Source organism: Fringilla coelebs (genome assembly GCF_963513975.1).
Source record: "Fringilla coelebs genome assembly, chromosome: 2".
Taxonomy (NCBI): Eukaryota; Metazoa; Chordata; class Aves; order Passeriformes; family Fringillidae; genus Fringilla; species Fringilla coelebs.
In genome coordinates this window covers 66,936,278-66,958,891 of record NC_140029.1, presented here as the reverse complement: position 1 = coordinate 66,958,891, position 22,614 = coordinate 66,936,278, and the positions used below count along the sequence as shown (strand labels likewise).

General features: G+C 43.4%; 1 protein-coding gene across 3 annotated transcripts; it reads right to left on the bottom strand.

Annotated features, from left to right (window-relative positions):
- Nucleotides 1-586: 586 nt before the first annotated feature.
- On the bottom strand, nt 587-22,258 carry SMAD9 (SMAD family member 9; the record flags this gene model as incomplete). 3 transcript variants are annotated; one of them, XM_084226524.1, is made up of 6 exons in its annotated part: nt 587-1,333; nt 5,816-6,072; nt 10,247-10,468; nt 12,286-12,423; nt 15,167-15,424; nt 21,847-22,258. In XM_084226524.1, 6 exons carry the CDS (start codon nt 22,256-22,258, stop codon nt 1,190-1,192), a joined length of 1,431 nt encoding a protein of 476 aa, XP_084082650.1. In that variant the 3' UTR covers nt 587-1,189. The 3 variants fall into 3 exon arrangements, with proteins under 3 accessions (XP_084082650.1, XP_084082651.1, XP_084082652.1); XM_084226525.1 differs by having other exon boundaries at nt 12,313-12,423; XM_084226526.1 differs by lacking the exon at nt 12,286-12,423.
- Nucleotides 22,259-22,614: the final 356 nt, after the last annotated feature.

The window sequence follows — 22,614 nt, the reverse complement described above, 5'->3', positions numbered from 1 at the left end:
GCAGGCAAGGCAAAAGCTCAGCAAATGAAGAAGCCTGTACCTAAGATGAGAAACCATCCACAGGGATGTATGGAATGGCAGGGAAGGAGGACTGGCCCAATACAGGGGATGGACATGGCTGACTCCCATCTCCTTCTCATTGCATCCTTTGAGTGTGGGGCTTTCTGTTCCCAACATGAATGATAAAGTTAATTATTTGCTTCTTCAATGCACAATTAATGTTCCTTTTCTGAATCACAGTTCAAATCCCTTTTAGGTGTACCTTGATATCAGCACAGCAGTCTAAATACAGACAGTCCTAACTTTAAAACAAACTACATCAATACTGTAGAATGGACAGGATTTAGTTTACATGCTAGACACATATGCAAGTATGTATGTACTTTGCAAAAAAAGCCCTGGAAGTTAATTAGTTTTTTTAACTCATGGCCATATATTTAAATTATTTTTTTTTTTCTTAGGAGCTTGTTGCTTTTCAGTGCAGCAGTACCATACCCTACTATGTTAGCAGTATCAGACTACTCAGATTGTCCAGAATGCTCTGAGATAAGGTTCCTGTGCTGAACATGCTCCCTTCTCCTGCCAAATCCCAGGAGAGACAGTGTGCATCAGCTCTTCAGAGGATTTGTTGTCTCATCGTGCTTTGCAGTAGGGAGACAGACTGGAATGGCAGTTTAGTCCTTCAGTTCACTAGATAAAAGTCATCTCTATGCATAAGTCCTGTGCACCACCTCAGGTCCTCTTCTGGACTTGAAATCAGGATGTAAGATGAATATTAATGGCACAGAGATCTGATTTTGGTTGCCTGCAGAGGGGTGAATTTCACCTGCTAGGAGCAGCGACAGACAGGTTTCTGAACCCACGTGAAAGTGCTGGGAATTTGCACCGTTTACTGGCTTGGCTGGGGAATGAAGATGCTCACAGGAAATGTTTGACACTTTTGCAGGAATTTGGCTTATTTTGTCCTAGAGAACAGATACGCTATACCTGAATTTCTAAACTTATTGTACTGGCATCAGAGTAACTAGAAACCACAAAATGGAAAAAAAAAATTTAAAAAAAGAGAGTAGACTATGTATAGATATATTTACATCTACATACATCTACATATAGAAGCTTCTGTTCATCGGAATTCTATAAGCCACTGCCTGCAATAGCATCCATCCTAAGGGAATTCTAGAGATGATTCTTAAGAGACTGAGGAGATGGGGTTGTGAGGTGAGCCCATCTGTGTCAGCACCTTATCCAGCCATTGCAATGGTCCATGCAGGTGGATCTCAATCCAGCAGGGCGTGCTTGTAACATCTTGGCGATGATACTCTGCTCCCCAGCCCTATAAAAGGACCAAAAAGTGAGGCGGGTCTTTTTTAAAAAACACTCAAAACATTAAATCATAACTCCAGTGCTGATAGTCTAACACAACTGCAGACAGTCCACCACCCAAGTTCCCAAGATTTGCTGCTATATCCTAAGGATAATTTTCTCTAGAAACTTAGCTCCTTTTTAAGGTCATTGTTATCATAATTACCAGGGACTCAATGCTATTAAATTAAAAATCTCAGTCACACTTCCAGGTGCAGACAACAACTAACATGGAAAGGCCTGTTTCCAAGCCTGGATGCCTGCAAACAGCCAGGAGAATGGTCCCTGTTGTTTGCACCCCAGGGACATGTCCAGGGAAGTCTGGCAGACTGCTGTCTGGCACCAGCAAAAAGCAGGCCAGCCTCTTTCACTAACAGGAACTAGGGATGGTCCTGGGCACTGCTTCATGTATTGGTAGAGATTCATCCTGTGATTCTAAGCATTTAGAAATTCTAAGTATTTGTCTAACCTCTGGAAACTTCCAGCAGTTCCTATGTACCATTCTTAGCCTATGTATAAATACTTTCCACAGGTTTTCTATCCTTGAACATGTCCTCTTTGCCAACAAGAGTTCCCGGCTCTCTGCTGTGGGAAGTCCTGCAGTAATTTCTCCAGCTCTCTTGGGGAAGATAAGGGATATGAAGCACCTCAGAGAAGGTGGGGATGGGGTGCTGGCAGGGAGAAGAGAAAACCTGAAGTATCCGTGCTTCAAGGTGCAGGTTTAAGTTAGGAGAAGACTTTTCTCCCAGAGGGTGTTGGGCACTGGAACAGGCATCCCGGGGAAGTGGTCACAGCACCAAGCCTGACAGAGTTCAAGAAGCATTCAGATAATGCTTGTGGGTGTGATTCTTGCGGATAGTGCTGTGCAGGGCCAGGAGCTGGACTTGATGATCCTGATGAAACCCTTCCAACTCAGCATATTCTATGATTCAAGCAGGCACAGTGTCTAAGCAGTGCTAAGCAGGCAGCCTGACGTCAGAGCAACACAAGGCATGCGAGTCACAGCCCAGAGTCTTGCAGCTCACCAGATGTCTCACTGGCAGAACTGATCTCAGATTTCCATAGGGCAATGTGCAAAACATGGTCCCACTAACAGGATGAGGATCTTCATTTGTGGGATGCTGATCAGACACTGAGTCATACTGTCATTATGATAAGCGGGCAGGCTGGTATTCTTGTCACAACAAAAGGACATGGAGGGATATTAAGATTGATGGCTGCCAAAGTCACCAAAATTTGAGAGTGCTGAGCAGCTCAGACAACTGTGGCTGCCAGTGCAGCTACTTCTTTAGACGATAGCTAGAAAACTAGGATCAACACTAAAATGAGATGTCACCATAAGTGGTCTGGATAAAATCCATGCTGATTAATGAAGAAAAGGGGAAAGAAAGCAGAAGAGTAAGATATGGACCCACCAAAGCCCAAAGAGTACTTTCAAACAGACAGCATTTTTCTGAACTGCCAAGCATTTATCAGACTAGAAAGAGCCTGCATTCACAGAACCTCAGATTGATCTGTAAATGTTTGCATAAAATGCCAGCACAGTCAGACTTCTGAGATGGTGAAGTCAGAAGTACTCAACTGCAGTGAAGATCCACAGCCAGGAGAGCAAGTGTCAGAGGAGCTGGCACACCTTGCTGACAGCCAGGACAGAAAATCTAGAGGTACAGCAATTACAGGACTCAAGACCAATGTGCCAGATTTAGGGGAGCCTGGCAGGTGGCTGGCCTCTCCCTCTGCTGGCAACTCCCAAACACTCCCAGCGATGCTGTCTCTGGCTGGAGCAGCCCCAGGGGAAATGCGAGGAGGGCAGGGACCCTGGTGCTCTCTGTATATCACTCTTGGGTTGCAGGTAGCCTCCTTCACCCCAGGACTGAGAAGAGCCCAGAGCTGGAGTTCTCTTAACAAGGGAATGAAGTGAGTACAACTTTCAAAGCTGCAGTGGTGTTTTCCACAGATGGTGGGAAGAGGATACTGGCACCCTCATGTGTCCTGCTGCTCCTGCCAACACTTCCCTCCTCCTGTGGGCAGCAGCTCTCTCCAGCCTAGGCTCCGTGTCCCAGAGTGCTGAGCCTTCAAGTCTGCTGGGTGTTCCCCTTAGCTCCAAGACCTGGAGAGATGTGGGAAGGATTGAGCTGGGTTCAGACCTCGGCTTGGAGAAACTCTCCATCTCTTCCCATTGTGCTTCAGCTGCCTCAGCTGTGGAGAGGTGGCAAGAGCCATCCTGATTTGGTTATCAGCAGTGCTCAGTGGGTGGAAGCCGCTCTCACTGATGATACACCCACATTTGAGCTCCTCTCAGCTGCTCTGTGGGCACAAAAAGGGCATCAGAGGGGACAACGCCTTCACCTCCCCCTGTCCTATGCCCTACATCCAGAAGATGGCACAGCCCCGTCAAGTTTCTCATATCTTGGTCCCTACCTATCCCTGCCTCCCACCTGGTAGCTCAAGCATTGGTGGGGTCAGAGGCAGGGTCTCCAGCCCTTTGGGCTGTAGGTGACCAGCAGTATCTGGACACGAGTCAGCAGAGAAGCCACAGCACTGCCCTGCACATTAGGGCTCTCTTGGACTATGGCTCTGACAGACAACAGGCCCCTCTTGGCACTGCATCAGCAACATCCAGGATCACTCCTGACCCCAGACTGAACACAGGAGGGCTCACTCCTTGGGAGGGAAATATTTTGGGAAGACTGAATAAAGGAAAGTGTATTTGCAGCTCAGGAAGAAAGAGCCTAGATGAGATTTGCATAGCAATTTTCCAGACGTCATGGGAAAGAGTTCAAAATAACTCCTTGCACTGGTCTTCTGGTGCCTGAGGCACAATAATAGCTGCTATTATTTCAACAAAGCAAGGTGATAATATGGCAGCAGCATTATATAGTGCATCAACACTGCCATTTCTGCTGCCATGCTGGGCATGGAGGCAGATAACACATCAAAGAGCTTGCCCCTGAATCGCTGAGATAATGAAAATATTGTGTAACTGGCTACACTGCCTTTACAAACAACATGTCCATTCATGTTTTCCATTAAAGAAAATGCTGTTTGTTGGGTTTCTTGCTTTCGTTTTTTTTTTTTTTTTTGCCCTAATGCTTGTATGTGAATAAGATACCAGCTCACTCCCAAGAACAAAGCAACAGCATGGTCATGGGCATGGAGATTTTGGCTTGGACTCCTGGGAGAGAATACAGGGCACTCCTAATGCTCTTGAAGACTTAAGAAGATGGGTCCCTAAGGATGGCTAGTAAAAGTTAGACCAGAAAGGACTCAACTCATCAGCTCTGTAGAACTTAAGGAAACTGGACTTGAGCCTCAAGCACTTTTTGGTACCTTAGATGAGAATTCAATCATCTCAATTCAGTCATTTGTATAAAAACAAATCTGCAAGACAAAGAAACATACTCAAGCCATTTTTATGGTACCTAGCAGGACCAAGAGCTTCAAATGGTGCAGCTGCTCTAGTTTCCAGGCTGAACATTGCTGCCAGCTCTCCCCTGCAGCGCTATAGCAAGTTGGTCTAGCATCATCTGGAAACTATCTCGAAACACTTGCCATTCTTTGGGGGTTAGATGCTACAACAGGCATGAAAATAAATCCTAAGTGCTAAAAGGAGTTGAGAGATCTTATTCTGGTGAGAAGGCCCTTCAGAAGACTTGGGAAAGTTCCACAAAGACTGATAGATTTCCCACAGAGCAGTCAGACTGTGAAATTCAAATATGAAGGACATCAGAACAAATATGAAGGGCAACAGAACATCGGATTTAGTAACCTCTTGTCTCTTCCAAATAACAGGGGGAAGGTAAAATATTCTTTTGGGTTTTCCATTCTGCTTGCAAGAAGCCCTTCTGGTTGTGTGGCTGGCCAGATGAACGTCTTCAGAAAGTAAGACAATATTTGTCAGGGATTGGGCAGATGGCAAACAACAATTCTCTGCATGCTCAGTGAGGGATGAAGAAGGACCCAGTGTTCCTTAATTAAGACAATACATTAATTAATTAATACAAGTCTGTGGTACTGGTGAGACTGTAAATTAGCCTAAATACATAAGGATATTCTTTTCAATGGCTCTTTTAAGCTCTATTGCAAACCAGTAACAATAGGAGAGATCACAACTGCCTAAGATATGTGCTACAACATTTATATGTTGCTAAGCTCTTCTGAGTTGAGCTTTTTGAACAATCAGTGGGGGAACACCACCATGCATTCTCTGCCTATTTTCCACAGAGAGTCTATGAAGCACCTGAATTTTGTAATCGAAGAGATTTTCAGGTTGACCACAAAAGCTATTGATTTTGAGCACCTGTAAGTTTAAGGCAATACTGGAAAACAGGCAATATCTACCTGCCTTTATATACATCCTCCCTTGGAATGGATTTGATGTGATCTAATTTTGCACCAAAGGATACAAGAGAAAGCAAAAGCAAGGATGTGAGAGAAAGCAAAGAATCCTTACTTTAACAAAGCTCATTCGAATCGTACACATCTTGGTCAGCTCATACACCACTTCAAAACCATGATTGACTGACTGGGCAAGAAGCTGGGCAAAGAGCTGGTTGTTGAAGATCTTGAGGCTGCAGCCACTGGGGATCTTGCAGACCGTGGCTGGATGGAAACCATGCTGGTAGTTACAGTTGCGGCTTTGCACAAAAATACTGCTGTCACTGACACATTCAGCATAAACCTCCCCACCGACGTAGTAAAGATGAACACCTTGAAAAAAAAAAAAGGAACATGTGTTATGTCTCCATTTTTCACAACACACTTGATGCCTGTAATTAATTATTTTGCTGGTTTGGGGATACAAGCCCAGGATCCTTCCAGGATCTTTGTTTCTCAGTGCTGGTTTCTTTACTTTTACCCAACAGCATAGTTGTACTAAAGTAGTAATTTTATGCCAAAATACACATACATAAACATCAAATACATGTCAACAATATCTTAAACATCAATCAAAACTATCCAAGAATGCAAGAATCACTATTGCATTACACAGCTAAATGTATTTTTGCTGTTAAGCAAATGCACACTGGCCAAGACCAACTTCACTGCACGCTGTTGTTTTACTACAGGATCCTACTGTCAGACATTTAAAACACATCATGGCTGTACTTAAAATACTTTCCTGTATTTTGCTTTATCTGCCACATCAGAACCATGTATTTGTATTTACATAATGTGACTTACTCATCAGATGGTGTTCCAAGTGACCTTTAGCAAGAAAATGACTGATTCTCTTCTGAACTTTTCAGTGACTTACCAATACTAACTCAAATTTTGACTGTGACTTGGGGAAATTAAGGTGGAAGCACTTCTATCCCTTCAAATATTTTGATCCACCAAGGATATCTGCTTGCATGAAAACATACCTGAATTGGTGGGAGAATTTATCTTAGCCTAATCCAGCAACCTTGAATTTGGGGATCATCTGTAAGATGATAACTATGTAGATGTCTTCTCTAGCTGATAGCTAGAGAGAGGCACTGTGACCAGATAATTCACTCCATCTGCTACAGAGTGCAGGCTCAGAGCCAGCTTAATGCCATGGAAATCTGTGCAGGTGCTGAAAAGGCTCTGCCATTCCCTGCCCCTGCTGACACACCTGCTCTCTTGCTGGCAGCGACAGCTGAGGATTGGGCTGCTGTCCAGGCTGAGGAACTGAACCAGCTAATAAACTTGAAAACAAACAAAACAAAATTTATTTTCAGTGAGATCTTGTGAGATCTTCATCAGTACAAGGGTGGCAATGGGCACCCTGACTGCTTGAAAAGTGAGCATGAAGCCACAAGCTGAAAGGGGACAAATCATCCTGTGAAAATGCCCAGTCACCCTTCCCATGGCTTGATTAGGGGAAATGAATCCTTCCCAGGGCCAAGAGAGGTGTAAAAACTCAATTCTTTGTTCTTGTAAAAACCACCACTAAATAAAAATAAAATCCTCCTCTCTAATACTAGGTATGCTCTTCAAACACACACAAATGTTCACAGAGCCTCAGCAGACTGCCTGCAAAGCTACTGGTAACTGGGCTTTAATAATGCAGCTGTAATTAGTTTTATTCCTGCTGTCTTTCTTACAAACAGACTGGTTACATATTCCCAGTCTGTTCATCATTCTGCAGTCATAACAACAAGGGGCAGCAGCACATCCTTAGGACAAAACCAGCCTCTAAACAGAAGTGGGAATGGCATGGGGGAAAGCAGGTTGAGTGGGAAAAGAATCTGGGAAAAAATAAACTCTCCCGTAGTCTTCCAGGGTGACTCAGATGGGAACCTTAAAGTCTGTCTTCAAGCCATCACTTGACTTCTGAGCAGCCGCAAGATCTGAAATGGGCTGTGAGTGGCAAGGCTGTGGCTCGGAGCACACTCTGGTGCTGCACTGGGAACAGCAGCGACAGGAAAGCATCGGCTCTAACTGCACCAGGCACTGTGGGGTGCTGCACACCATGACTGTTACCACTTGACCTTCCTTCCCATGGAAATGGATAAAAGGGAAGGACAGAAAGGATCTTTATGGAGTCCATACAGCTGTCTGAAATAATCAGATGAAGTGAGAACAGAGGGTAGGGACAGAAGGATAAGGACATAAATGTGCACCACGTTTCAAGTCTTCAGGAGTAGCTACTGACTTAGGGTCACCACAGGGGATGCTAAGGTGAAAAATTTTAAAGGCTGAGTTTTCAAAGTATATTAAGTAACCCATTTTCTGAAAAAAATGAATGCTTTCAAAGGCATTGCCCAAACATTGTGCTACAATAACAAAAACATCAATGCCACTTCTTAAAGCAGAGGTTACAAATTGTTTTCTTCTTGTGAACTTTTTAAAAGCAGTAAATACAACACTAATCAGTGTGTATTCCTATTATTCTAGAATTCATTCACCGGAGGAAAGCACCCTAAAGGAAACCAAGCAGTTAAATACATATTTGTAGAAGACCAAATCAAAGTTCATATGTTTTAGCTGTATTTTATTGCCTCTACAGAAACTGAAAATTCAGCAGTCTCCAAGCATCCACATCTTTTTGACATGGAACAAAAGTTACATTTTTGTCCTTGAAGTCTGACTGCTGAAACAGGTCCAACTGCTCATAGATGTTGCATTGTGTTCTGGATTGTTTTTAGCTTTGATGTGGTATTTCCAGGAAATGGTTTCACGCTGATACTCTAGATGACAATTCAATCACATATCCTTATCCTACTGAGCTAATCTTGTTTACTCACTCTTTTTTCTCCAGTGTTAACATGTGACAATTGTATCCATTTCAGCAGCTTTCATCTGTCCACCATGCCTTTGAACTATAGGCTTCTGGAGCTGCTCTGTGCTCTTCTGCAGGCCTGCACTGGTGACACTTCTATTCCACTTGTATATGTTTTTTTAGGATTTGTATAAACAGGGAAGAGCAGTAAAATTAAGGATCTCTGATATATTAAGCTCCTCTCTGGGCAGTCTGCTCCCTTCCCTTGGGCACATTCCTAGTGTAAGACTTTAAAGGACTTCCAATCAATTAAGACAGATCTTCACATTTAAATGGATGAAGACCATTAGCATTTACCTAACTTTATTTCTGTTCTGTCTCCTCATCTTTTGGGGCAGAAAGTCACAGACTGTAACATTGCCGCGTGACAGCTGGGATCTTTTGTCATTCTTTTAGGGCCAGGCTCAGCTTTGATCTACATCCCTCTGACGGCTTACACTGATAGGATGTAAGGCTTTGCTTTATTTTCTAAGTTAGAACTAGGTGTACAACACATTTGCACTCCACACAACAAACCACTATGGCACACACTTGTGGCACCTGCAACATAAGTGTTTTTCATCCTGGGGAAAAGTGCAAGAGCTTAGCACAGCATTGGCTGCTCCAGCCTTCAGGTTCACTGCTGTCTGCAAAAAATGTATCACATTTGTCTCAGAGCTTCCTCGTATTCAGTCATTCAACACTAGACTATCAAGAGCCAATTAAAATATTGCTCTAGGCCTGGGAAATGAGGTGAGGTTGACAAGATAATAGGAGTGGAACAATTAGAGTTAATTAGCCCAGTGGGAAATGCATTCCCAGGCAGCTACTGGTGAGAGGCTGGGTTGGCAAGATAATGAGTCTAGACTGGATGTACCAGAACAGGCAAAGCTTCATCTGCATGGAGAAGTGGCTGGCACAGGGCTTCTGACTCACCACCACAAACAGCAGTAAGTTCTGGGAGAGTATCAAACCCTACACATCCCTGGGGAGCTGGTCCGGAGTGTGCGTGTGTGCAGGTGTGGTCTCCTCCAGCTTGGCCCCAGCAGCATGTCACACTGCATGCTGAGGGTAGGGTATATGTGCACCAGAGCTGGAGCACACAGAGCTGCACCAGCAGCCACGGGTGGGAGAATACAAACCTTAGTTTTACCCGGGAAAAGCTGACAAAGCAGGGAATCGGACAAAGCAGGGACGGGGGGGAGGGGAAAGCTACAAACACAGTTCCACCAGAGTTCTTCAGCTAAGTAACTCGGCTACTAAGTGTTTCATCCATCTCTCTTTGTTATTTGGTGGGAGGAGAAGCAGCCCTGAGGCACCAGCAATTATCCTTTTAGTGGCATTTCAATGGCAATATTCCCAGTTGCCAGAAGCTCTAATAAATAAAATGAAAATACATACTGCTAAATTAGAACACACAACTATAAACAACATTTTTCTCTTTGCTGGCCAAGTAAATAGCCTTTGTAAGGAGTTACTCTGTTGATTGTTATCCACTCAAAAAAGAATCCTCTGCTTTTCTTCTATTTCAGAAGTAATGTCAGAGGTCTGATTTTAAGGCAAGCACATCTGATGAATCAGATAGGTTTGTTCATGCAGTGCATGGATCTTCTGAGCTCTGAATATTATTCCTGAGGAGAGGGGATTCCCTCTTACCTTTTCCTATGTGTCTCCTGGTGTTTTCTATAGTAGAATTGCGGTTTACATTTGAGAGCAGACCCAGGCAGAACCTGTTTTTGTTATTTGAAGGATCTGTAAATCCATCTATAAGGATACTTCGAGAGGAGGCCTGGAAAGTCTCCCCTACCCGGTTGTTGAGTTCATAGTAGGCAACTGAGCACCAGTGCTGGGGTTCCTCGTAACAAACAGGCCGAAAGTCTGTAGGAAAGAAAGTTAAGCAGCTGCTCAGGTTTCAGCAGTATTTTTTAAACAATCTTTCTCTGTTTTCTTTCATTCCCTCCCACTCTCAGCCCCCCATCTCTTTATCTAAACAGTTACTTATGTCATACTTTATCCCAACAGAAGCTTCCATTGCTTCTTGATTTTATGACTGAAGTCCCAAACATGCAAAAGGTTGGTGCATCAGCTTAACTCTAAGCCTTGAGGAGCCCCACTTCTTCTTAAAAGTGGAAACTCCACTGCATTAAATCAACGACACTGACATTCCTCACTGAACTGGGGCCCGAACTATACACTGAAAATAGTAAGGGATACATCTGCTCTGCACACCAGCAGGAGATAGGGATGACAGATGGGCTCAAAGCAAGTCAAAACTGAGCCAAGTTTTTGGTATTAAGCCTTCAGCCTAATACCAAACTCTGGAGTTCAGAAGTAATAAATCACTCCAATTTTTGCACGCTTTCAGGCTTTCCGCTTCCATGTGGGACCGTAAGCAGAAATGTCAGCAAGGTCATTTCTTTTGGATCTATCCCTGCCCAGGTTTTCTAAATCAGAGACAGAGAAAGACTCAAAAATGTAACAGAATCTCTGGCCTCATTTGTCCTACAGGAATTAGTAGGAAACTTTATCCTGCCTGCTCACCACAGGCATGTGAGCCCGCCTGCCCCCAGAGCACCTCTGTGCATAACCTCTAATAAACTTCCAACTAATATTCCCTAGGATAGTGATCAGGGATGGTAGGCTGTGATAAAGAGATTAAACTAGCTTGACAATTTATTTATAAGTATTGGTGTCTGATAACTTGTTATTATCCAGCCATTCTGTGTCCCCATCCATAATTAGCACCATCCCCTCACATTCCTTCTGCTCCAGTTCCATGCTACATACACACTCCTCACTGTTTCAGAAGGCTGGCAATATTTTTTTAAAGTGCATGTGTATGCAGTGCTCAGTCCTCATTCTAGAAATGACACTTCTTTAGGAACACAATATGATGGACTAAAAGAACAACAGTGATTTTTCATTGCAGTAGCCGGAAGCCAAAGCAAAAGCCAGCAGAGGAACTCCATTTTCCCTTCCTACTCTGCAGCAATGGGCTCTGAATGGTGGGGGCATCAGCACTAGCCAGTACTAGCCCAAAGGTAGGAGAGGCCATCAAGAGGAGACGTCATCAAGTTGTTTGAGGGGTGCAAACAGGGCCCCGGACCCTTCTTTGACCATTAATGCCTCTCCCACTAAAGAATTATTATAAGACTTTGGAGTTCTGTCAAAATATCTTTGGAGTTCTGTCAAAATATCTTTGTACTCCGCTAGAACATGTCCTTTTCTTTTCTAGCCAGCCAGTACCATAACATTTATACAAGGATGGCAGAAAAAAGGTCCCTACAATAAGCCTTTAAAGTACTTGAAACCTAGAGCTGAAGGTGATAAAGAAATGAGTTCTGATATTGATAATGCTTTTGTGTGTTATATTGCCCCACCGTCCCTGATTTGATATGTTTATCTTTACAATGTAGATAACAGTGTTTGCTTGCATTAACAGCTTTTTAACTGTAATACTTCATGGATGCAAATAAGGTCTAAACTCTGTAACTTTGCACATAATTCATGGAAATATTACATCGACCTCTCCTGCTAGCTAATGGATGGGTCTAGCACACAGCCTTACTGCAAAACTGACTGAAACTTATTATTACAGATCACTAACACTTCTTGTGCAAATAACAATTTTTTTTTTAAAACAATTTTTTTTTCTTAAAAGTTTTTATTTAAAGAATAGTACAAATGGTATTTACTTTCAGCTTCTCCATCGGCAGATTTACCTCCATTGGGCAAAGACAGCACTAGCTGACTTTCAGCTATTGCATCCATTGACCGTCCATTGTGGATTCCTGGAGGTTCTCTTGCATGGTAGGGCGGAGGTGGAGTTTCCACTACAGAAAGAAAGAAAAAAGAAAGGAGAAAGGAAGGAAGAAAGACACCTAAGTCAGTATGTTGGTAAATTCCTCCTGCTTTTTTTTCCTGGTGAGTATTTTACTACTTCAGTACTGTTTGGCTTGAGAAGACTGGAAAAAACACAAATCTGAATCTGACCTCCCTTCAGTCTCCAGATTCAGACCATTGCATGTTCAGCAAAGATGGGAAGGAAAAGCTGTCATGTTGGACATGCAGTGCTTGAAAGAGAGAGGGATGGTCACAATAGTGCCTCAGGCCTAGACCCATCTAAAATCAAGTTCTCTGTTAACACCAGTTGTTACCCTAAGAAAGTAATGCAGTTTCATCTGTTATTTCCAGAATTCTGTCTTTAATTTAAAACTTGAGGAGGACAATTTAAGAGCAGAAACTAACTTTATTTCATCCTCTGGGAGAAAGCTCTCTTTCTTCATAATCCATAAAAAAAGCCTATGGAAAGCTGTAGAAATCAGACTTGACAAAACTCCCTCCAGACTTGTCTTTTTTCCTCTGTCCTGCAAGGGATATCTGTCACTCTCCTGGTTTGTTCTGTCTCCCATCAAAGAGCAATAGATGTCAGGAAAACTTTGAGAGGAAAAGTATCAAGTCAGGACAGCTCAGCTCCTGATTTGTTTCATTTACAGCAACGTGAGCTAGAAAACAGAAGGTGACTCTACAGTGGGGATTATGCAGAAAGGCTGGAGGCTTTAGAAAGATAAATTAAAAAGGACTTCATTTTCATATTATAAAATGACAACATTCAGTGCATAAGCACTAAAAGTGTGTCGTTTTGCCTCATTTGAACAGAAACTCAAGGGGCTTATATGAAAATTATAGCCATGTACAAGTTTGCAGGACCAAGGGCTTCTTTAAGAAGGGTTTAACTTGGCTCCAGACTGAAATTCCCTCTTGTGTTTGGGGTCTGTTAGCTGGCCCTCAAAATAAAGCGACTTAACCTGGAGTGGATAACTAAGAACTGTATCATGAGACAACCACTGAATCTTCCAAGTAAGCCATGTTATTCTATTTTATTTAAGCACTGTTCAGGACCTAGGAATTTCATACACTACATAATATTTCTAACACTTAGATGACATAACCCTCCAACAAAAAACAGTAAAACAAAGTCAAGAAATAGTGGAAGAGAAAATAAGTTACAGAAAGGAATATAATCCCGGAATCATGTGGTTATATGGATATTTTTGATGGCTGCTTCTAAACTAACCACATTTAGGTGTCCTTATATCCACTAAAGAAAATTAGGAACCTGCAGGCACGGTGTATTGGACATATACAAGAAGATGCAATGAATCTTTTACTAGGAATGTCTGTTTTCCTCCACTGGTTACAGGGAGAGTATAGACAATTCCATGAGATGCAGAAACCTGCATTGCTGACACCTATATTTGGTCACAGCAATCCCTCTCAAGGTTCTTGATGTAACTCCAGTTTGCTTTAGATAGCCTTCCATCCCTAATTGTTACACAGGCAAATTATGCTTATCAGTGTGCCGGTGCTGTGATATACTGAAGCTCAGGTTGAGCCACTTCCATCATTAAGTAGCTTTACGAGGTCCCAGGTTCAGTTAAATGCACGAGTCAGAGTCATTACACAGCTGGAATGGGCCTGATTTACCTGTCAGGACCAGCTCCACTGAATCCAGCTGAGTTACACACAGGTGAAAGAAAATATTGGCAAGAGAAACAAGTCCTGCTACTTGATGAAATGTTTCAGTGTTGCTAAATATGATATAATCAGAAATAGAGATCTAGAGAAGAAATGAGTGAAGGCACATTCAATGAATGAAGAGGGAAGGAAAAACATCACACTGTGTTGAAAGTATTCAACTTAAAAGGAAGTTCAAATGCTACAAAAACCTTGTAAAATAAACTTCTTTCTTAAAATGAAATAGGCATATCATTAAGGACCTGAATTTAAATGCTTCATAGCTGAGACACTAAAATCTTAAATTACAAGATTCTGACCTGAATTCATCTTTGTGAAAAAGCTGACATAACTGAAACTATTTGAAAGTTAAAGTGCTGAAGTGAATCTGAACCACGTTTTGATATTAAAACTAGGTCTTAGCTGTGTTGCATTAACAGTAAAAGCACAGGTCAATTTTCAGGTAATTAGAGCTGTACTAAGTCAGGAGTTCACAACACAAACAATCTGAGTGACATAAGCCTGCTAACCTCAGAACTGTGGAACATGTTCCAAAGTCACAGGAACTTGCCTGGTGACTTTTCCAAGTGTTGGGCCAGTTTGTTAAACACCTTAACTTTCTGAAATTTATACAGTCAGCGGGATTGCCATAAACTTAAAAAAACTTTCTGCACACCAGTTTCCCCATTTTATCCTGTCTCCTTGATGGAGTTTGTAAACATTCGTACCCTGACCATCCTAGGTCCCTAACTTAGGTCTGGCAAGTGCTCTTTTCTGCCATGACTGCTTCTCTCCTCAGTTTTTCCCCAGAGTAATCATGACATCGCACCCAGGCACTTCTAGGAGAGGGACAACTACAATTCTCAATCTCTAGAGCATCTGTCAGAAGGACTGAGAGACAATATACAGGAGACAGTCATGAGAAATCACATTCCAAGTCCATTCTATCCAACAGTTCAATCTGCAGCTACAGTCTGTGGGGGAGCACAGAATTGTCACCTGACCCCAGGCCCTGGCACGACCCGCAAAAAGTGAGAGTCTCCCAAAGCTCATTCTTACCTGTGAGCTGATAGGGACTTCCTGGTCCAGAAGAGCTTTCTGGTGAGTTGGGGTAGCTGATGCTGTTAGGTGACTGGGAGAACATGTGGCTGGGGGATGATGGGAAAGGGGTGCACGGAGGATGCTGGAAAGAATCCGGATAAGTGGCATTGTGTGGCATCAGTGGCTCGCTGTGCAGAGAAGTGTTTCGAAACTTGGCAAGGAGGCTGAGGTGAGGGTTAAATTCACTGTGTCTTGGAACAAGTACAGGAGGTAGGACTGAAAACAAAAACAACAGGAAAAATGCTTAAAGTTGTGTTCTTGAAAGTATATCTTGTTGTAGGTTAAAAAGAGGCATATTCCATGATGCTCAATTATTGCTGTCTGCATACAAGTCGTTGAAGAGTAACAAATCTGTCCAAGCCCAAGAATCAAAAGCTGAATTCTTGGACATTTTTCTCCCGATCTACAGCCAGTTACAGCAATTCCACATGCAAAATAGAGAATCTTGACTTAAGCAAGGTACCATAAAATTCACAAGTGCAGCAGGCAGAAATTCAGGCGGTGCATCTCTCCCTCTCAAAATTACCTCTTCATCCCTTCTTCAAAAACTGAACACATCAGAAGTTTTCTAAATATTATCACCAGGATGTGCCAAATTCACAGCCAAGCTTAATAACAATTAATAGTGCTCTACAATACACTGCTTATTTTACTATCAGTGTGTTACAGATGGGCGAAAGGAAGTACAGACCTGAAGCCAGACACCAGATCTAAAATGTTGTCAGGTACTTGGAAATGCTGCCAGACAGACAGTGGCATCTTTGAAAGGAAATGTAAATGGCAATTCAAACATTGCAGCAATATCAATTTAGGTCTTGCAATATAGTTAGAAAAGATCTAGCATAAAAAGGCATATGTCAGTGGTTGGTATTTAAGACATGAAAAATCAGGCCAGAAAACTGAAATCCAAATTAACCCATTTAAAAATTATTCTAGTAGAAGATACTGCCTATCCACAAACTCTCTTCACTTTCATCTCACACTGTCAGCACTGCTAACAGCACTGCCCCTTTGAGAAACCCAAGGTTGATCCAAATTACCATGGATTCTGACATATGAGAAGCAAGAGTAGAATTAAGACTCAAAACACTTTGAAAATCCTGACTGGTGAGATACCTATGAAGATGCAGTCCCTAGGCTGGAACACAAGGAGGCTTGCTGAATAATTTTCCGTATGAGAGTTCAACCTGAGGCTTTAATCGTGTCTTCCATAGTCCTTGGTGGGGAGAGCAGCCCCTACAGTGGGTGATTCCTGTATCCCAAGATTCTCTATTAGTTACTTGCTCACATAGTGCCTAATTATCTTAGTTAAGGCACAGGTAGGGGGAACAGATTCCCAGTTGGTATCGTGCAGATCTAAAAGCCACCAAAGAAGATAAGGAGGAAATTTGAGTTATTGTGAGAAGGATGTATTGTCCCAGCATCAGGGAAAATTCAGCAGGCTTGTATTGACTGACCTAGTATCGAGAGCTCCTCTGGCCTAAAACCCAGCAGCACATCATCTTCCAGTCTATCCTTACTAGTATATGGAAACAAATAGCAGTGTACGCTCTTGTTTTTAAATGCTGATGGGAATATACAGTTTGAACATGTTTTAACATATTGCTTGGGCCAAAAAGCTGTCTAGGTAAGGCAAATTATTTTTAGGTAGGTTAGCTAACAGCTTTTAATTACAGCAAACTCTCCTTTATCCAGCTTAATGAAAGAGTGGAGCAATTGCTATTGAATAAAGCAAATAATGTATATATAGATAATGCAAAACATGTGCATGAGAAGAGGCTGCAGGAACACTGCTTGGAATGCACATCAGTTCCTCAGAGAGCTGGGGCATTTACAGTGCCTGGTACCAACAATGGGTTTACAGCTTCTTGCTCAATGTAGCACTGTGCTGCAGTGGAGGCAGGGTTAAACAACTTGTCTGCCCGCCTACTGGAATATACCACTGGGAATTTGCTAGTCCCCCACAACCTGAAGAACTGAGCCCTAACACTGCAAAAGACTGGACTGATGGCAGGGAGTTCACTGCAGAAGTTATCTCCTCTGCCTGGAAAAACAGGCACTGGGATACCTGTTAAGACACCACACACACATGGTTCTCTGGCCCAATGCATTGCTAATTATCTCTGGCCATAACAGGGATTGGTGCTGTGGAGACTACTTTCTTTCCTTCTGCCCCTCATACGCTCCTATTTGTGGCATGAAGAGTCTGCTGCCACTTTCTTAAGTCATTTGGTAGAGAAAGGTATTTCTGCTTCTCTTCTGCTCTTTTAGCTTTAAACATCCAGGTAGGACTCATACAGGCAATATAAGTATTCACATCTGGCATTCACTGCCCAGTCCTCTGTGGATCTCTTCACAGCCAGTGGAGAGGAATAAACTCTTTAACCGCTATATATGGGGACAAGACTAATACCATCACTGCAGATATAATTTTGGTGAGCTGTATTTCTCCCATCCCATGCTCCTGTGAACAGCTCCAGGCTGTGAACTGTTGCTGCTTCTGGAGTTTTCCTTTGCTGCTTCTGGAGTTTTCCACAGCAGCTCCATGAAACTGGTATGATGCTTCTCAGGTCTGCTGCTGATCAGCCAGCTCTGACCAGCAGCCTTCAAAACTGATGAGCTGGAGATCGCTTTGCACCCAGCAGAGGTGCACAGGCTGCTGTGTGTGCATCAATGTCCTGCAGTGTTGAGAGCTGTGGTACCCACCTCACTGTAGGTACCACAGCTGAGGGAGCTGCTTCCTTCAGCCCTGTGAGAACTCAGCTCCTTCTCCAAATGAAAGCTGAGAATCTGGATGTGTGAGCAGCGCTTGCCAGGGAAAGCCTTTGATTTGCCTTGAGTGAGTCAGCAGGAAGAATTTTCAAGCCTTGAACTCCTTCCTGGCTCTGACCATGGCACTCTTAATTTCTGCTCTGCTGAACAGTTTGTTTGCCACCTCATTCACTCTTTCCACTGACTGTTCTGTGACTGCCTAGAGGGATAAAGCCTCTGTGGTGGGGAGGCATTCCAAGATGTTCTTGTTTGTGGCTAAGAGTGTCCCCCAGGGCCTCGTTCTCCTTGTTCTTTTGGTAACATGTCACTCTCCAGGGCTCAAGCACTCTGAAGGAAGTGTGACCAGAGGCATGAAACTGAGTAAATGTGTTGGGACCTGTCCTCATAAATTACCCACATTTTCTCCACTCATTGGGGTCCTTTTCTTCTACATGCTACTGTCCACCAAGAGCCAGTGGTAGATCCTTCCTTCTGTGCTTGCTGAAGTGTTCATGATCTTCATCCAACTGAAGACAAATGTGGTCATGTCCTAAGTCCTGCCACTGCTTTTCATACCTTTCTCCCATTCCCTTTAGCTTCAACAGTTCTTGCTGGGAACCAGCTGTGCCTGTGACTTCAGATGCTAGCAAGCAAACTTCTCTACCTCATTTTAATTTCAGGTACAACATCCACACTGCAATTTCTCACACATTAATCCATCTCTGCATTGTTTACTACTCTTGGAGACCACTCACTGGTGAGATCCATCTCTTCCCTGGGCCCATGACTACTCCCAAACACATGGCCAACAGTGAAGCCATCAGGTGGTCTTCCACCTGGGAGCTATCACATCTTAGTCCCACTCAGGCTTCATGAAAGCAATCAGTTGGTCTAAATCAAAACTTCTGTCTACAACAATGGTGTGCCCTCAAATTTGCAATATGAATGATCTCCCATGAAAATGATAGGGTACATGTTTAGGCAGCTTCTGCTGACAACAAACCAGAGAAAAGCTCTGGTCTGGTCAACAAACCACTGAGGTCTTTGAAGGCGACAGTAAAGGGGGAAGCACAGCATAACCAACATACCTACCTCTTTCAGATTAGGTGGCCTAACTCCTCTCTGAAGTGGGATGTTGCACACATAGAGGAAATATTTTCTACTTTTTATTCCTAATTGGCACTTGCTATTCAGCAGACTGGAGAAGAAATCTGCCAGAAATAGTTGTAGCAGCAATAAAAGCCATGTGTAATCTGTGCAGTTTCAGTAGCAGAGCCTAAAATGGGACTGGGCAGCCTGAGGACACAGCAGAGGTAATGAAATCCTTGAATCTCTGACCAGATTTCAAAGCTGTACTCTAGTAACAGAGGTCTAGGGATTTACCAGGCTGTCAAAGAAAGGATGAGGTCCTCCCATCTTTGACACAATTCATTCATTCTGGATTGAAGTTAATGGATCTGGTCATGGAGTGGTTGACTCAGCAAGAAAGACTGCAGTGATGGAAAATGATCCCCAAAAGGGTGGACATTCATATAAAAATAATGCTGGTATGTGGATTATAAAAAATACAGTGTTGACTTATTCAGTGGGGGATTCTTCAGCTCCAGAGGATGAAACTCAGAGAATCTCATACAAGCCTAAGATCACCAACAGCCAAGATGCAGATTTCCCGCAGTTAAAAGAAGGCTGCTGTTTAAACAGACTGGCACCTAAATCACCAATTTCTGTGGTGATCTCACTGCCACCACTTTCTCATGAAGCTCATTTGTTCTCTTGCCTTGCCCACACCTCCTTGCAGCACTTCTTTCCAACTGGAGCTGCATTGCACCACTTGCAGTGGTGCAAGTTCTCTCTCCTGCCCCAGAACACCCGAGTGGGTTGCACTCTGCTGTACTGTACAAATATATACTACAGCTGTGAGCTTCAGCTTCTGAGTTATCCCTGTAAGCAGAGTTGTAGTAGTGAAAACAACAGCCTGAGAACAATTCCTGGGTCCTGTGGAGAACTGGCACAGCACAGCTTGTATCCTCACAGTTGCACTCACTTCCACCTCCAGAACAAGGTGGCCAAGTCCAGAGTGCCCAAAGTCCCTCCAGTGGGCAAACCCTGCACTCTGAGAGCTGCAAGTCCACACGAGTCTGCATGGGTGAAAGCCGCTCCTGGGATCATGTTACCAACTCAGCAGTACCCAGACCTGCACCTTGTCCCCTTCCACTTTACTAGCTCAGATACTGCCAGTCTGCTGCACAGACAATAGAGACACATTCACAGCTGAAAGCTTCTGAGTTTCAGGATCAGAACAACAAGCTTTGGCAGCCGTTTAGCAGCTGCTGGACTATTCCATTAGCAGTGTTTGTTAGCTGGCACTGAACAGATGAGAAAACCAGGGTTGAAATCAGCACTGTTCAGCGCTGTCAGCAGAGTAGACTCCATTAACTGCACCAAAGTTATACCAGAAGAAATGAGAAGACACTAAAGACTGCAGCCTGCAAATAAAGAAGTGCAATAAAAAAAAAAAAGGGATATTTTATGAGCATCTTTTCTTAAATTATTGCAGAGTTTACTTTAGCAAGGCGTGAGATCAGCATTTTCCACTGAAAACTGTTGACAACAAGCACCACTCAGTGTAGCTGTAAAATATAAAAGTTTTGACAATGTTTAAAGCAGATCGGATACAACTTCACAGTGACAGCTCTGCTGCACTGGAAGGATTATCAGAAGAGGAAGCAGCCCCTGGTGTTTAACAAATGTTAACAAATGTCTTTCCCTTATTTCATCTGTGCGAAAAGAAACATCCCACAGTTCACTTATCTGATCTTAATGTCACCTCAGAGTAAAATTCATGCCAGACAAGGAGTAATCTCAGAATAAAAAGTATACACTTACCAACTGTATCCATTAGTAAATGAAATTACCGTGATTTTTTGGCAGTAAGGGAGAGCTAGGTTAGACATTAGAAATAATTTTGATCTGTAAGGATAGAAGAGCAATAGCTTCACTTGCCTGGGGAGGTTGTAGAGCCTTTATCACATGGGATTTTTAGAGCTCATTAGGAAAATATCTGTCAGGAATGTACCTGGTAATTTGGTTTGGTTCAGGAGTCTGGGCAGAGGAAAACAGGATGACTGCTCAAGACCTTTGCCAGCCCTGCTTTCCAAGATCCTTATAGAAGTCAACACTGAACACTACGATTTTTTAACAGCTGTTTCATTGACATAAAGCCCAATTAAATGACCTTTCAGTGAGGTCGTAAGTTTTTAGCGCAGTCCAAAGAGGGCTATCAGTAGAAAATGTCAAAGTTTTATGGGAACCTGATGGATTTATTTCACATAAACTCTCAATTTAGGTAAGTAAATCCCACTTAAGGCAGGGCACCAGGTATTTTAGGAAGAACCAACTGACCTGGTTTCATATTCAGTGCAAAATATGCCATTTTACTGCAAACCTTATCTTTAAAGAGAGGGTGTTTCCTGGGGCTTAATGAGTTGAAAACCAACCAGACTGTTGGTTTTCAATAAGACATAAATCTCACCCCGGTGGTGAGGCCAGGCTGGTGCCCAGACTTCATGCAAACCAGTTCAGACGGGGAGGATTAAGGACCCGCGTCCAGGGAGAGGAAGATGCTTTCAGCACCTTGGACAAGATCCAGGCGCCCTCGGGGGTCCGAAGGGACGCAGACCCCATCGGGAGAGGGGCTCCTTACTCCCTCCCTAGTCCTGGCTGCCAGAGCTAGGATAGCAGCAGGCAGGGTAAGACCCAGGATCCTTCCATCAGACGGAGCCTGCCTTTTCACATTTCAGAGCACTGCTGTAGGATGCGCCAAGACTAGACCTGCCGGAGCAAGAGCTAACACAGAGATGCGAATCATCTGCAGGTGACATAATTACCTGGGGTTTCCACCCGCCGGTAGTGGTAGGGGTTGATGCACACTTCTTTCTGTTTCGAGCCAAAAGGGAACTCACAACATTCCAGTGGTTTCAGCTCATGGTGAGATTGTAAGTCAGGCCAGCGCCACACTCTGCAGTATATGACGTGGGGAAGGCCCTTGCGGTGAGACACCTGCAGCCGCCCGTCCAAGGAACGTGGGATCGTGACGCATTTACTGGGCTGACCTGGGCAGCTCAGAGCCCTCTCCAGTTCTTCCATGGCTCCTTTTTTCTTCTTTAACTTCTTCACCAAGGAATCAACGGCTTTTTCTGCCCACTTTTCTTCTTCATCTCCTTGTTTCCAGCCCAGCAGCCTTTTCACTGCTGGGCTGGTGAAGGAGAACAAGGAACTGATAGGGGTGCTGGAGTGCATAAGAAGCAGAGATTGCGCACGAGCGTCGACAGAAGCACAAACCGTTCTCCTGCCTTGAAAGGCCTGCACAGAGTTTCCACAGTGTTGTGATGGACACTTCCTTCAGAGGAAGGAAGGAAGAGAGGTTCTTTCACACGTATGTTTTTGTAGTCTTAGGCACTGGTCACAAGTAGTCCAACAGGGTGGGTCTCAGAACTTTCCAAACATCAAGAAACTGCTGATGAAGCCTGGAACAGCAACACAATACATGGTTAGGCTTCACACACTATTTCCATTGTTCCTTCAATAAAATGTTTTGAAAGAGAAATCATTCAAAATGTGTAGTTAATTTTCAGTGGTTTTCTGTTTGGTTTTTA